A 16,295-nucleotide genomic window follows, 5' to 3' on the forward strand; every position below is an offset into this window, starting at 1 on the left:
TCTTTAGAAGATCTCTGTTTGAGTATCTAAAAGTATTGCCATTATCTTATCCTTAACAGCAACCTGCAGGGTTGACTTCAGTGTGGTGTTTTTTTTTTTTTTTTGGTTTTTTTTTTTCTGTGGGTAAAGACTACTTGTAGAAGTAAAGGACAGATCATGCAAGACCCATTGGTACATTTCTGTGATTTCATAATCAGAATGGACTGTGTTTATCACTTAGTCTGATCTCCCGCATAACCCAATATATACCCATTGACACTTGCATCTAGTTCAGCCATGAGTTATTGGTCTAGAGCACGGGTAGGCAACTTATGGCATGCGTGCCGAAGGCGGCACGTGAGATGATTTTCAGTGGCACTCACACTGCCTGGGTCCTGGTCACCGGTCCAGGGGACTCTGCATTTTTATTTAATTTTAAATGAAGCTTCTTAAACATTTTAAAAACCTTATTTACTTTACATACAACAATAGTTTAGTTATATATTATAGACTTATAGAAAGAGACCTTCTAAAAATGTTAAAATGTATTACTGCCACACACAACCTTAAATTAGAGTGAATAAATGAAGACCTGGCACACCACTTCTGAAAGGTTGCCGACCCCTGGGCTAGAGTGTAATATTTTGAAGTATATTTTGTAAGTGGCAACACCAGGGATTTGAAAGTTCACGTAAAACTTATCTTTCCTTAGTGTGTGCAGATTATTGGAGGTTCAGATTTGCAAAGCACTAATTAGCAAGAATCTACCACGTTGTCTTGAAAGTATTATGATATGTCTATATATTTTATTGTCTTCCTGTAATTCACTGCTTCCTGTCAGACCAGCTGTAAATAAGATGGTTGTAAGGAAGTGTTTTAGCAATGTATCTTAATATACATGGCCAGAACTACATGATGAGAGGTGTTCGCATTGGACAAGAAAGGATAAAAAGATTGATAACAATACCTACTATTTTTTGCAAAAGGGAAGAAAGCAATACAACTTGTCAAATGTGTCCTTGAGATATATTTTCAGTTATGATTTTTGGGATGTGCTGTTTAAAATAAAATTTTAATTATAACTGATCAGTTCAAAACAAAGGAGATGCAGTATTTTTGCACAGAAGGCCATTATCCATCCTTTGAATGTATTAGACATTTTAAAAATAAACTTCTTGTCCTGTTACAACTATAAAAGTATTGTAAATATATTTTTGCTTTAAATAATAAAATGAGACTTAGAGGAACACCTTTTCAGGAGCCTCAATGTAGCCATTATGTTGAACATGCCTACTTGAACACCTACGTATTTTGCATGCATGGTTTCTTACACCCAAGGTTGTCTGTACTGCAAAGTTTACAATTGTAGATGTTACTTCTGAAAACTTCTGGGTTAGGGGATGTTTTGAAGCTTATTTTGAATATTTACTTTTTAAAAAATCATCATGTTCTCTTTCCAAAATCAAGTTCAGATTCCAGATCAGACATTTTGTTCGTTAAACCCTCTCATTCAAATAATAGGAGGGTTTGTGCAGTGCCATCATATATTTATATAAGGTTATAATTGCTAGATTTTTGTATAATGTAATGAACCAAAGACTACTGACTAATTTATTATGGTACATTTTCTCTAACTTGATGTTGCAGGTGATAATCATATAGGTGGCAATAGCAGAGAAGGTACATTTAAAGAAACTGTAACATTAAAATGGTGCACGCCACGAACAAACAGTGTTGGTAGGTACTGTATTTTTCTGTAAATGTTTGAGAAACACTTTCTGTCCTGCAGTAGGTTTTTTCCCTCCCCAATGGCATCCAAACATTAGAAATATTATTCCCTGGTGATTGCACTACTGTTCTTCTCCTTTCTGTTTCCTATACCCAGTATCTCTTGCCACAGCTCTACTTTACAGCCAGCAGGCCTCCAAAGAGGCTGCAACATCTACTGCTGTGATTTGGCCACTATATGCATATAGTTAGTATCTTGTCAGACTGAATGCTCCTGCTGCTGGCTAATCACTGACTTATTTATGTAGGAGAGAGGGGAAACCAGGATTTTTCTCCCTCCACCAAGCAAACTGCTTGTTCGCTAGCTAAAAGTGTTCAGTAATTTCCTAGTCAGATAGTGTATTTTCCCCTCCATTACTTTTCTGTGGTTTGCAACACCAGTTTGTAAATGTATTATAATTCTCTAGTAACATTGCTCTGCAGCTTTTTTCTTCCCTCTCTCTCTCAAAGACATTTCACAAACAAATCATTTCAACTAATTTAGGCATTTTGTAAGAGAGTAGCTTCAGGCCCTCTGTGTAGTGTGTTCTTTTCTATCTTTGGAACTAAGCTAAAAACCTTTCTACATTTTTATTTTTCAGAATTGCATTATTGCACTGGAGCATACAGAATCTCACCTGTAGATGTAAATAGCCGACCTTCCTCCTGTCTGACAAACTTTCTTCTCAATGGTAAATTGTTTTCTTGGTTAAACATTTTAAAAATTGTTAATGTTGAAAGTCCATTTTTAAAAGTGTGTAGGTATATCCACGTTGTACAAAATGTTAAAAAGTTAGATAGTCACATTATTACCGATGTCATATTAACACCTAATCTGTGTAAAGGACAGTAATACAGAAACAAGATAGTCCAACAAGCATCTAGACTGATAACTATATTTGATTGCAAATGGAATAAAAATTACAATTTGACTTTAAACCTAGAAAAGGGGAGAAGAGATGGGAAAGAGAGGAATCCTGGTTGTTGTTTTTTTTCTAAATCCCAACATAGGTTCTGCGTTTAGTAATATACATTTATTTTAATATTACATCTGTTCTTGAATTACAGTATAGCTGATAATATGTTTGATCACAATGCTTAATAGTGTTGAGTATTCTTTCCAAATAGAAATGTAATAACTAAGTGTTCTTCCATCAGAAAACTGGAAAATAGGTTTTCTTGCTCTTATGAGTTAAGTGGAAATTGTTCTATATTGCAAAGCATTTGCAAGTTTCTCTGAAACATGCAGCAGAGATTCAGAACAGAATAGGAACTTCTCAATGTATTCCTCTTTCCCTCACTGTCTCTCATTCAAGAGATCAAAAATATCTTCCCTTCTATTCAACTCTGTAAACTTGCTAACTTTCATTTTAAGTGTAATCCAGTTTTGAGCTAAGGTAGCAATGATATATTCTGTCACATATAGAGAAGATAGGCAGCTGTCAGCAATCAGGACAGAATCAAGGATCGGTGACTACTATCTTTACCACCCATAGTTGATCCAATTAGGTAATCATATGACCTCCTACATTTATTTTCATATACTAGGAGGGCATTTTGCCTGCTTGAAACTGACATACTAATTAGCATTGAGGTCAACCAAGGATTTGGTTAGTCAGTTTATCATTCAACTGTTACCATAACCTTCACCCTCAAAAGAATATATTTAGTAGAGTTTTCTCATGCATACTCTTAATTTCAAGAAAATAAGCCATATTTGACTTTTGTGAACATGAAATAGTGTCCCTTGAAACAAAGAAATTTAAGGTACCCTAGTGCTTAAATAATACACAAGAGAGTTTTTTAAACTGTATATTTACCATGTCCTTAGTCTTCAGTGAGAACAAGTTATGTTTGGGTCACTATTTGGTTGACAAAGGTATATTGTAAACTATTGAAAATAATGAGCTGGCCAAATACAGTATAGGACTTGCATTACTTTTTACAAACATTTATCTCCATAAGAACTATATTTTCTGAATGATCAAAAGGTAACAAATAAAGTACATAGTTTGGCCCCTTTTTATATAATGCAAGAAGAGTGCTGTGTTCCATAATAGCCTATCTAAAGGCAGGAATTAAAGTTCCATAGGAAACAACTGTAGATCTACTAATTTGAGTTTAGTAAGAGACCTACATTAGCTTAACACCACTGGGGGTTGGGTGGCTGGGTGATTAAATATAAACCTGTAGAATAGCTAATCAAACTGATCTCAATTTTAATAGGTCGTTCTGTTTTGTTGGAACAACCACGCAAGTCTGGTTCTAAAGTAATTAGCCACATGCTTAGTAGCCACGGAGGAGAGATTTTCCTGCATGTATTGAGCAGTTCTCGATCAATTCTAGAAGATCCCCCTTCAATTAGTGAAGGATGTGGTGGGAGAGTCACAGACTACAGGATTACAGTAAGATACTACTATTTTATATTTGTAGTTTTACACAACAATTCATCAGAATTCAGGAGTGAGGTGGGTAGAAACAGACATTCTGTACCATAAGAAATTGTAGGTCACTTATTTTAAAGAAAAAAAAAAAAAAGCACACCTAGATCAACTATTTCTTCATTCTATTCTTGATGGTCAGCATTTATTGACACACACACATGACCACTTTATAGAAACCTTCTGTCGCTATTCCATATCTGTGCTTGCATGCTGTAGGCAATATGAACTTTCTGAAATACTCTCATTGGTTACTCTTTCTAAAAACTGTTTATCTCAACAAAGGTTTGAAGTGGACTGGATCCATATAGCCCTGCATCCAGCCCTCTATAAGAAGGATAATTGTCATAATGAGGGTCTTTGAAAATAGCTGGACTGCACAGATAAAAAAGAGCTGGAGTGTATAGACTCAGGTGTGGAGGGGGCACTCTAAAGAAACTCATTTTACTCTCTTTAACTTGATACCCTCTGCATTCAGTGCACATTAGCAAAAAGTGGACTGTAAACAAACAGAATAAAACTTTAACATATGTAATTCGTTATTACCAATCCAAAGCAGAGCATTTGTTCTCACATTCTACAATTTTTTGAAGTTAAGATTTGACAAACCTCTTACTTAAATGCTTTCTATATGAATTCAAAGTAGAATTGCTAATAAGAATATTGAACACAGATCTATAGTTTTTAGGGCTACATTCCTTTTCCTTTCTGCATTATTCATAATGGAGGTAATGATGTTTTGACCCATTCAATGAAAGTTACTTTATTAGAGAAGTTCCTAATTTTATCTTGTTTGGTTATCATTAGGATTTTGGTGAATTTATGAGGGAAAACAGATTAACTCCTTTTCTAGACCCCAGATATAAGATCGATGGAAGTCTTGAGATTCCTTTGGAACGAGCAAAAGATCAGTTAGAGAAACATACTCGTTACTGGCCTATGATTATTTCGCAAACCACCATCTTCAACATGCAAGCTGTAAGTGATCATGGATTTGTAACTTTTCTGTTCTGTTCTGCTCTGGAGTATTTTAAAACTGTACTTAGAGAAGAGTTAATATCAGTAAAAACTGCATAGTTGATAGCACACTAGAAAAATCAACAAAAACAAAATCGGTTAAAATAAGGTTTTGGCTTTCACTTTTGATTAAGTACTTTGTGTATATTTTACAACTATAAGTCTGTACCCAAATGTCTCCCGTTACATAGAATTGAGTTGGATGCAAAGCTATTGGGTTAAGGGGGAGATTTCATATAGTAATGCATGCTGGGGACACTTCAAAATGTAGATTAAAGGATTTTTGTTTTTTAATGTCAAGCTCAAATATACTTCTAAATCCCCACCCACCAACTAAATGCAGATTTTGTTCTGTTTTGTTTTGTCTTGAAGGTAGTGCCATTAGCCAGTATTATTGTGAAAGAAGCTCTGACAGATGAGGATGTGCTGAATTGTCAGAAAACAATATACAACTTGGTAGATATGGAGAGGAAAAATGATCCACTGCCAATTTCAACAGTTGGTACCAGGGGAAAGGGTCCAAAAAGGTTTAACATTTATTAATGTTATTGTACTTTTGCAAAAAATATATCACATCTGCATACATTCCAGATGAACCTTGTATTTTAAGTTGGACAATCAAAGGTAATTTAGAGTCCACTAAACTACATACATGTGCAAAATAAATGTTGTATATTGTTTGGCTGCATAATTTAGAGCTGCAATCCTATTCCCCTGGTTTCATGTTAAAGAAAAAACTCAGTTGTAACTGAAAACAGATTCAATCACATCTTACAAAGAATAATATTTTTATTATATTTAAGACACTTTTTAAAGGGGAAAAAATATCACACAGAAAACACCATCTTGAGCCTCATGTAGGTTAGAACAGAGGAAATGCAGGTCACCACTGGACTTATGGAAACCAGACACTTCCAAAGTATATTTAAAATATTTTTAATATTTGATTATCTTAAAAGTAGTCATACCATTGTAGAAACATTTTATATAAGAGATGAAACTTCCCTTACAACAAATTTGGAAGTCTATGATATCCCATCCATTGGGATAATGATCTGCATTTCTTGTACATCAATCTAATCCTAGGCAGGATGGTTTCCTGAGTATGAAAAAAAAGTCAGCTACAAAAAATACTTGAACTATTCAATTCTGTAGTGTTATGTTACAATGATTCTCTATTATTTTGTCTTTAATTTCTGTCTAAGAGAAAAACATTAAAATTCATTTGAATCTGGCAACTAACAGATGGATTTCTACCTGTCCCAGCGTTGAAAAAGACTGTTTCTTCTTGCCTCTTGAGTTGGTTGGCTCAAGTGACTTTAATAGGTTTTGGCAATGTCTCTACAATAGCTTTGACGCAGGGAAATTGATGATTATGACTCAAGGGGAGATTAGGGTATTAGATTTAATTACAAGTTCAGGTTTGTTGGAAACAACTGAGCATGTCCACATACTATGCAGCTCTGATGCTTCCAAGAATGAAACAATACAAAGTGATCAGAATTCCAGTAAAAGGGAGTTGGAGAAAACCTACTTTACTGAGACTTCTTTTAAAAATTTAGGCTCAATCTACAAGACAGTAACTGTTTTGAACCTTGATTATTTAATATATAAATGGCTCTTACAAGCTGGAGTGGGAGAGAGAGTGAGAGAGTGTGTGTGTGTGTGTGTGTGTGTGTAAGTAAATATGTGAAGATTTTATTTTGTGCCTGTGGATAGAGATGAACAATACCGGATTATGTGGAATGAATTGGAGACCCTTGTTAGAGCGCATATAATTAACTCGGATAAACACCAGCGAGTCTTGGAGTGTCTCCTGGCTTGCAGGAGCAAACCTCCTGAAGAAGAGGAGCGCAAGAAACGAGGGAGGAAGAGAGAAGAAAAAGAAGACAAGTCAGAGAAATCAGGAAAAGATTATGAACTGGAAAAACCCTGGCAGGAATCAGAGAGGTGAATTTTCTGAATTGATATATGCTTTCACGTACTAGTATGTAATGCGGCATATGCAGCACAGTCTAGCACTTGAATTTTTAAAAGGTTAAGTGATTTAACTAACATGATTTTAGCTTGTTTATAAAAGGCACACATGTAAGTGTAAGTATAAATATCGAAACCCTAGTTATCTGATGTTAAGATAAGTTTCTCAAATATGACATTTAGTTTCATGCTTATATTAAGGGTACACTTATAAGTAGTTTAGAATGGGGATAAGAAGATGCATGTTTTGTAATGTTTAATCAATTGTTATAATGGCCAAAATAACAGTAAGTTGCTTGACTTTGACTTCACTATCTATAGCACTTTCTACTGTTTAGATATATACCTATCCGTAACATACTACATCTGTTAATAACTTTGTATAAACAAACCCTAAAATGAAGTGAGACAGAAAACTATAGACAAATGAATTTCATTTATCCTGAACTCTGGCTGATAGACATTTAGATGCTCCAGGTTTCTCTGTGCTGAGTTTTGTGTAGATGAGCATCAAGATTTATTGATTATGGACCTGCTTTCTATGCCTTAAGAAACAAAAAGTTGTCCTGTTAGCTGATATGACACATGATCATGAAGGATCAGTTAATCTGTCTAGTCATGAATTTCTTGAATATGACTTCTTTAGAAGACAAGTTTGAAAGGGGAGGGAAAAAAAAGATAAAGTTGAGACTCAAAAAAAATGGTTAATCAGCTCTAAGCTCAACTTGTATGTGCTGTTCTATGTGCATGCACGGCCACTAGGGAAGATGGATGTTTTGTCCTGCAGTGTTGTGAGCATCCTGATGATACTTAGGGTATGGCTACACTTGCAGCTGTACAGCGCTGTGAGTTAAACCTGTCTTCGTACAGCTGAGTAGGGAAAGCGCTGCAGTCTGTCCACACTGACAGCTGCCAGTGCACTGTCATGGCCACATTTGCGTCACTTGCAGCAGCATTGGGAGCAGTGCATTATGGACAGCTATCCCACAGAGCACCTCTTCCCATTCTGGCGCTGTGGTTTGTGGGAAGGGTGCGGGGCATTCTGGGTCCTGTCCCAACGCCCCGTGATGCATCGCTTCGCATCCCAGCAATCCCTGTGTTTCCGTCCACATTTGGTGCCATCTTTCAACGGTTTCTGTGCAGCGCGATCTGTGTTCCGTTTCGGTCTGCGGGAAATGGAGCCCGAACTGCTGAGGAGTATGCTGACGAGTCTCGCCAGCACATCACGTTTGGCAGTTGAGCTATTCCTTAAGATCCAAAGTGACAGTGAGGAGTCCGATGATGATAGCGAGTCACGTAACGCGTACAACATGAAATTACTTGTGGCATTCACGGACATGCTCAGCACCGTGGAACGCCGCTTTTGGGCTCAGGAGACAAGCACTGAGTGGTGGGATCACATCATCATGCAAGTCTGGGATGACGAGCAGTGGCTGCAGAACTTTCAGATGAGAAAAGCCACTTTCATGGGACTGTGTGAGGAGCTCGCCCCCATGCTGCGGCGCAAGGACACGAGATTGAGAGCTGCCCTGCCAGTGGAGAAGCAGGTGGCTATTGCAGTCTGGAAGCTGGCAACTCCAGACAGCTACCAATTGGTCATGAACCAGTTTGGAGTGGGAAAGTCGACCATTGGAATAGTGTTGATGCAAGTTTGCAGGGCCATTAATCGCATCCTGCTAAGAAGAACTGTGACTCTGGGGAACGTGCAGGACATTGTGGATGGCTTTGCACAAATGGGTTTCCCTAACTGTGGAGGGGCGATAGATGGGATGCATATTCCTATTCTGGCACCACCCCACCTAGCATCCGAGTACATTAATTGGAAGCGGTATTTCTCTATGGTTCTCCAGGTGCTTGTGGATCACTGTGAGCGTTTCATTGACATTAACGCAGGCTGGCCCGGAAAGGTGCATGATGCACGCATCTTTCGGAACACTGGCCTGTTCAGGAAGCTGCAGGCTGGGACTTTTTTCCCAGAGGGGAAGATCACAGTAGGGGACATCGAAATGCCCATTGTGATCCTTGGAGACCCCACTTACCCGTTAATGCCGTGGCTCATGAAACCCTACACAGGGAACCTTGACAGCAGCAAGGAATGGTTCAACTACAGGCTGATCCGGTGCCGAATGACTGTGGAGTGTGCTTTTGGCCGTTTAAAGGGTCGCTGGCGATCTCTGTATGGGAAGCTGGATTTGGGCGAAAACAGCATCCCCGCAGTTATATCTGCGTGCTGTTACCCTCCATCATATTTGTGAAGGGAAGGGTGAAAGATTCAGTCAGGCATGGACCTCCGAGGTTCAACGCCTGGAGGCTGAATTTACACAGCCAGAGAGCAGGGCTATTAGAGGGGCCCAGCACAGCGCTGCAAGGATTAGGGATGCCTTGATGGAGCAATTTGAGGCTGAAAACCAACAGTAATGTTTGGTGCCTTGCACAGGAGTGAAGTGCAGTGGTTACAATGTTAGTAGGAATCTGTGTTTGCTAAGCTGATTTGCAGTGTTTGTTAAGCTGATTTGCAGTGTTTGTTTCTTTCCTGGGCTAAGATATCTTTTACTTTATGCAATAATAAAGAATGTTTTCAAAGCCAAAAAATCCATTTATTGAAAAGAAAATTCATTTATTGAAAGAAACACAACTGTTTGGGAATCAGAAAGAGCAAGGGGGTGGGGTGGGGAACGGTACAATCACAGATTTGCGTATGTTCTGTCTGGAGTGCTGTGCAATGAGTGCTGCACTTCAGGATGGCTATACTGCATGGTGATGGGGGTTGAGTGCAGAGGGGTAAGGGTCGTAGTTCTCAGGGTTGGTTGGTGAAGATACAGGTGTTGGAGGCAGCTGGTGGCAGATGTTGTGGAAAGTGGGTTGGAGGTGACATGGGGGCACAAGGGAAAGTTTTGGGACAAGGGCTGCAGGAGGGGGCGGGGGCGGTAGTGCTCCGCCTGCATGGCTACAAGCACCTGGATAGAGTCCGCTTGGCGCTCCAGGATGTTTATCAGCCGCTCCGTGCTTTGTTTCCGGTGCACTGCGTTTTCCTTGTAGATCCTGCTTTCGCTCTCCCTCCACTCCTGCGCTGTTTGATACTCTGTGAGAGTTTGATGCATCACTTCATGCAGCATGTCGTCTTTGCTTTTTCGCAGTCTCTTTCGGAGTTTTTGCAGTCTCTCAGCCGGTGATAACACGGACAGCTGAGATCTCAAGGTTGCATCTGTAAAGGCAAAATGCAACACTTAACAGAGGCAGCATTGTTTATACCAGACAGAGTAATGATTCCCCCGCACTTAAGGGAGGCACACATAGTCTACACAATAGCATAATTTTCCCATCCCAAAGAGAGCACACATAACCCACGGGAGCCCCAAAATGGTGAGTAAGGGGGACTGATTGTTTCAGGGCTGTACTGTCCTCTGGGTTTCTGTGCCTTGGGGAGAGCCAACAGCTGCAGGGGGCACCTACACTGAACACTGTCCCAACATTTTCCACAGGAGTTTATCCTGGAAGATACCTCACTGCTGAGGGTGACCTGGGAAGCATGGGAGGGTCTTCTGCTGCAATGCAGCTTCCACCCTGGCCCATATGCAGCTTGCCTGTGTGTAGCAATGGTCCCCTCCGCCCCTTGCGGCACAGTGGCGCGGACATGTTAGCCTGCCTGGGACAAGGACCACGGTGGCTCTCCCAATAAACCCGCGCAAGCGCATTGCCCACATTCTGGATGAGACTTTCGAAGAGATTACTGAGGCCGATTACCGCGATGTGATAGACCACATCAATGCGCTATTCCGCATCTAGGCATGCATGCAGCCCTAACCCTCCTCTCCCGAAAAATTTCCTTCCTGACAATAAAAGCCGCTTACCGGGAACCTGCTCTTCTGTTTGTCCTCCACCAAGTACCGGCTGCTGCGACTGGCTACCTTCCTCCTGGCTTGAGAAGAGCTCCTGGCTGCATGCCTCCAGGGATTCCGGGGTGTCTCCCCCTGCCCCAGCACCCTCCTGCTTTCCTCCTCTTCCTCCTCCTCCTCCCGCTCTGAAGTGTCCATCATGGTCCTTGGAGTGGAGGTGGGGTCACCCCCAAGTATCGCGTCCAGCTCTTTGTAGAAATGGCAGGTCGTGGGGGCAGCGCCGGAGCGGCGGTTTGCCTCATGGTCTTTGTGGTAGGCATTCCGCAACTCCTTCACTTTAATCCTGCACTGCAGTGCATCCCAGTCATAGCCCCTTTCCATCATGGCCCTTGATATCTGCCCGAAGGTATCGTAATTCCTACGGCTGGAGCGCAGCTGGGACTGGACAGCTTCCTCCCCCCAAACACTGATGAGGTCCAGCAACTCGCCATTGCTCCATGCTGGGGCTCGTTTGGCGCGTGGAGGCATGGTCACCTGGAAAGATTCACTGATAGCACTCCACACCTGGCTGAGCAAACAGGAAGGGGATTTTTAAAATTCCCAGGGAATTTAAAGGGCGGGTCTGATGGTTGGTCACTTGAGGTCAGGGCAGTAGAGTTTGAACTGATGAGCAGAGTGGCTAGAACGGGCATTGTGGGATACTGCCGAATACTTCTGGAGGCCAATCAGAGCGTATTGGGCGGCCACACTGGCACCACAGCACAGCAGCAGTGGCGCAATACTCTTTATTCCTCTCGGGGAGGTGGAGTACAAGCAGCGCTGTAACCGCAGAGATACAGCGCTGTACGTGCCTTGCCAGTGTGGACGGGGAGAGAGTTACAGCGCTGTTGGTGGCTTTATTGCGCTGTAACTCTCAAGTGTAGCCAAGGCCTTAGATCTGTCTGTGCATGTGGTCAAGTCCAATACTATGATTTCCTTTCTCTCCTAGTGTGAGACAAAGGTAGGGATGCAGATGGCAGCAAACTGGTTCAGGCTCAAACCCGGAGTCAGCAGTAGATTTGTGTTGTCCGGATGGTTAGCAACAATTGCACTTTTTTTAAATCTGTAGCACAACCAATTATCACAATAATGAGTGCAATATAAATATTGGTAACTAATTGAAATGAGATTGAGTTTCAGGTCATTTCCACTTCCTTTTGGTTTGCATCCAAGAAAATACTTAGCCAGTGGCTTTTCTGGTTATTTTCATCGATCTCATGACTCTCAACAAAAAGCAATTGTTATACTAGGACAGATGTTATATGAATAAACTTGAAGAGCACTGTAAATGAGAAGTGTGTTGTTGATGCTCTCTGCTGTCTCACCTTTTTTTCCTCCCTTCCCCACTTAAGATTAAAAGGTGTACTGGATCGCGAAAAAGAGGAACTGGCAGAAGCTGAAGTTATAAAAGATTCTCCCGATTCTCCCGAACCACCCAACAAAAAGCCTCTTATTACAATAGATGAAATACCTCCAGTGGAAAAAACAAAAGGTAAGTCAAAATGATTGCAACAGATTTTGAAAAATAGTAAGTCAGGTAAAATTGGTGTGAATTGCAAGATCTCATATACGGTTGTCACAGCAGTTCATATTTGCTTGAATAAGATAAAGGTGCATCTCTTGAATATCCTGTGTGCAGATTTAATCGTTCAGTGCTAATGAGTCATGGCTAAGTCTTTATACACAAAGGGGGTGGTGAGAGGGGGTCAAGCAGGATCTTACTATGAGTTGAATAGTTTTGGTCCAGGTGGAGAGATGAAAAACGAGCTGTGAGGTTGAAGGTTCAGGGGACTGATACAAAGCCTCTATGTTCCTGATTTGAGTTCCATCTGATTGATTGCTGTTCATCAAGGGCCAGACTGTGATAGTTTTAAATGTGGTTTGTACCTTACATTGTATGTGGTCCCACTGATTTTGGTGGAATTACATTTGGAGTAGGAGCTTCTCAATGTGCACAAAAATCGCAGTCTCATCCTAATCTAGGTAGTAAATTTATTGGGTTCAAAATTCATTTCCTTGTATAGAGATGTCACTAATGTAGAATAAAAAGCCATGAGGGTAACACAGAGGAGAGCGGAAGAGTTACTAGAAAATATAAAATGTATTTACTTGGTGAGGGTTCTTTTCTATAAAGACACACTACCCCAAAATAAAGTGCTAAATAAGGCATAGAGGTGGAATACAATGCACCGTACACCTGTATGGGAAAGAAGGCCACAAAAGCCAAGTTAAGACAGAATGAACAAGCCTTAGCAGGGGACATAAAATTGTTTTATCCTAGAGTGAGGTGTCAACTGCAGAAGAGTTGAATCTTGGAGAGATTTGAAAAGTTAGTTTTAGTGAATTCTGAGAGATGTCTTCTGATTTTTGTGTGTGTATAATCTATTGATCAGTGGTTTTCAATGTATGGTCTGGGGGTCCACGGGCTATGTCTAAGGGGTTCGCAGAAGGTGACTATGAAAATAAAGTTTCAGATCCCAGAAAAGGCATTCTGTTTTTCTGATCAGTCAAAAGTATTTGAATACCCCCACCTACAGGTCAAAACCCAGAAGTATTGTCGTTACCATAGATGCCCACAGTTTAGTGCCCTTTCTCACGTTGCATCAAATGCCATGCTGAGCATGTGCAACATTTATAAAATATCAGTTTTCAGGCCAAGACTTCTATGGTGGGGGTTTGCAGACCGCTGGTTGAATTTCCAAAGGGGTCTACACTTTCATTTGAAATTTTTTAGGGGTCCACAAATGGAAAAAAGGTTAAAAATCACTGTTAGTTAATTGACATGCTATGTAAAATAGAATATTGTGGTGTGGTCTGAAGGTTCTAGAGAGAGCTGCATTATGCAGACCTGGAGCTAGAGTACTCCCTGGAGCAGTCTACAAAAGATAAAGAGTGAGATGGGGTAGTTCGCATACTGAGATTCCCCTCAGCCAATATAACACATGCTGATGGAAAGCTCAGAGCGCTCTGTTGCTCCCCACCGTCCTTGGCAGTTCTGGGTGGGGATTTTTTTTGGGCTAGTGGGCCACCATTCTTGCTGGGTGAACAGCTGTATTTCAGAGCTGTCAGCAGTGGCTGGTGCTGAAAGGACAGTGACCACTTGATACTCTGTCAATCAGCTGGAGAGACCAGGCTGGGATATCAAGGAGAGGTACTGCCTCCTTTGATGGCTCCACTACCATATATTGCAGTAGAGCAGCCACCGCTTCAATTCTGCCTTTAGGACAAGGTTTGATTGATGCAGAGCAATTCCTTGTCTGCTACGGGTTGTGAACAGGATGGGGTTTGCCTCCTTTGGATCCATTTACTGCTCTGCATAGGCATAAAGCCTGGCCCAGCTTCATGTCCACAGAATAGTAGAATCCATTTTGGTCAAATGTACTGAAACCATAAAATAAACCATATAGAACTAACATAATGTGGGAAAAGGTAACCTCAGAACCTTATACCATCTAAACCTCCCACCTGTTTGCAGCTGTCATGTTCATCTAACCTACAGTGTAAGTTTCTTGCGATAGGGACCATGTCTTACATTGGTCTTTAATGTGCTATGCTGGTGCTGTATAATTTGTTCTGTAAACTTATATTGAATTAATATTTGAGAATTCAGTAATCAAATCACCTGGATTCTATTTTCAAATCTAATCCTAGGGCCAATGTCCTTGCTGTCTTTGTGGAGCAATAGGATTAATACAGCCAATTCCAGAAAACACCAAGAATTTATTGGTCGTCTGAACTCTGTCAACAATAAAGCTGAGCTGTATCAACATCTTAAAGAGGAAAACGGGTTAGTATTGCTGAATACATAATATATTCTATATACAGGAATAAATTAGTCATAGTAGTAATCTGTTAAAAGGATTCCTTACCTCTTGCACTACTTTAAAATTTAAAAAACATTTTTTTACAGGAAAGACATTTAATAATCTCAGTTTTCCTCCATTTGCCCCTACTTCATTGCAACCCTCCCCCTAACTGAGCAGGGCTGAATGCCACCCTGTTCTCTTGGATTGCTTCTTACACAATCCTCCTTATGCTTGTAGGGGGGCAAGTAGGAAACAAGATTAAAACCCAAACTCCCCAAAACAGCATCTCCATAAAAGTAGCTAAATCAAACATGGCAGAGATAAAACCATTGCATCTTGTACAACACATTAAAGGAATAATAACATCTCTTGCATCCCCATAAATCCAACAGCCATCAAGTAATCGTTAGAATGGGAGTGGCCAACAAATTAAGCAAAATGGTAAAAACAGGGGAAAATGTTAAATACTATTACGGATTTGACAGAAACTGTTTCAGCTCCAGAGATTCAGAGGAGCAGACCCTCCACAGTCAGACACGAGTCTGTGTTTTGTCTTGCCTTTGTTAACCACTGCTGGAGTCAATAATGTAACTTCAGTCTTATCTGTGATTTTATATATGGAACTTATTGCTCATTTACCCTAGTTGTAAGCGGAAAGTTCCTTGAAAGCAAACTTTCCTCTGGTTTAATGATTACGGCATAATGAGGTCTCTTAAAAAATAGTGTTGGGGTACTAGAAAAGTATAAAGAAATGTTTATATAAAACCACAGATTTGCCTTTTATTTTTAATCATTTGAGTGCATGACAAGTAAACGATATGCTCTAACTGTTCAATTGTCTTGACCTATTTTTGTATTTCAGAATGGAAACAACAGAAAATGGAAAAGCCAGCCGGCAATGAATGTTGGTTTTTAAGAACTGTGCTTGGCCATATTTCATTAATATTTTATGCTGGATTTGATATTGGTACCATTTCAGTAAGATTGTATAGATCTGTTGCTTTGATTGGTTTTACATTTTTCTGATTTTATCCTTTTTCTATTAAATGTAAAATTTGCATATTACATTCAGTGAATTGTGTGCAAATTGGATTTGTCTTGAAGTATCTTATAATCATATTTTAGGATGAAAGGATGTTTCTCCTGCTACACACACAAGCAAACCTGTGAAATGATACAATCTGATTTTTAGGTCTGTTGTTTAATATTGAAAAGCACAATATTCAAGCATTTTAAAAAAATGTATTTGAGCTTTTTTTTCTGTTGTATTGATACATTTTTAGATCTGTATGAAACTCCTCAAGAGGCCACGCTCTAGGAGAAGAGAAATATAAAAATACCTATTAAGTACAGACTCTTAATCTGGAGTTCCTCGTTGAGAGTGTGCAGTTCCAGATCAACAGTTGGGCAGTGGGGTGAGAAATGGTTTAAAA

General features: G+C 40.1%; 1 protein-coding gene across 16 annotated transcripts in view; it reads left to right on the forward strand.

Annotated features, from left to right (window-relative positions):
* Positions 1 to 15,927, forward strand: part of INTS13 (integrator complex subunit 13) — a 38,027-nt gene extending 22,100 nt beyond the window's left edge. For 14 of the 16 annotated variants that reach the window (XM_039542499.1, XM_039542466.1, XM_039542578.1 and 11 more), the window contains 9 exons: positions 1,627 to 1,716; positions 2,349 to 2,438; positions 3,973 to 4,151; positions 4,995 to 5,165; positions 5,577 to 5,731; positions 6,924 to 7,154; positions 12,409 to 12,548; positions 14,708 to 14,843; positions 15,725 to 15,764. In XM_039542499.1, coding sequence (XP_039398433.1) covers positions 1,627 to 1,716; positions 2,349 to 2,438; positions 3,973 to 4,151; positions 4,995 to 5,165; positions 5,577 to 5,731; positions 6,924 to 7,154; positions 12,409 to 12,548; positions 14,708 to 14,843; positions 15,725 to 15,764 — 1,232 coding nt within the window. Of the gene's footprint in view, positions 1 to 1,626; positions 1,717 to 2,348; positions 2,439 to 3,972; positions 4,152 to 4,994; positions 5,166 to 5,576; positions 5,732 to 6,923; positions 7,155 to 12,408; positions 12,549 to 14,707; positions 14,844 to 15,724 lie in introns of all 16 variants that reach the window. The other 2 variants (XM_039542452.1, XM_039542588.1) reach the window with 2 other exon arrangements.
* Positions 15,928 to 16,295: the final 368 nt, after the last annotated feature.

This window comes from Mauremys reevesii, linkage group 1 (assembly GCF_016161935.1).
Source record: "Mauremys reevesii isolate NIE-2019 linkage group 1, ASM1616193v1, whole genome shotgun sequence".
In the NCBI taxonomy this organism is placed as follows: Eukaryota; Metazoa; Chordata; order Testudines; family Geoemydidae; genus Mauremys; species Mauremys reevesii.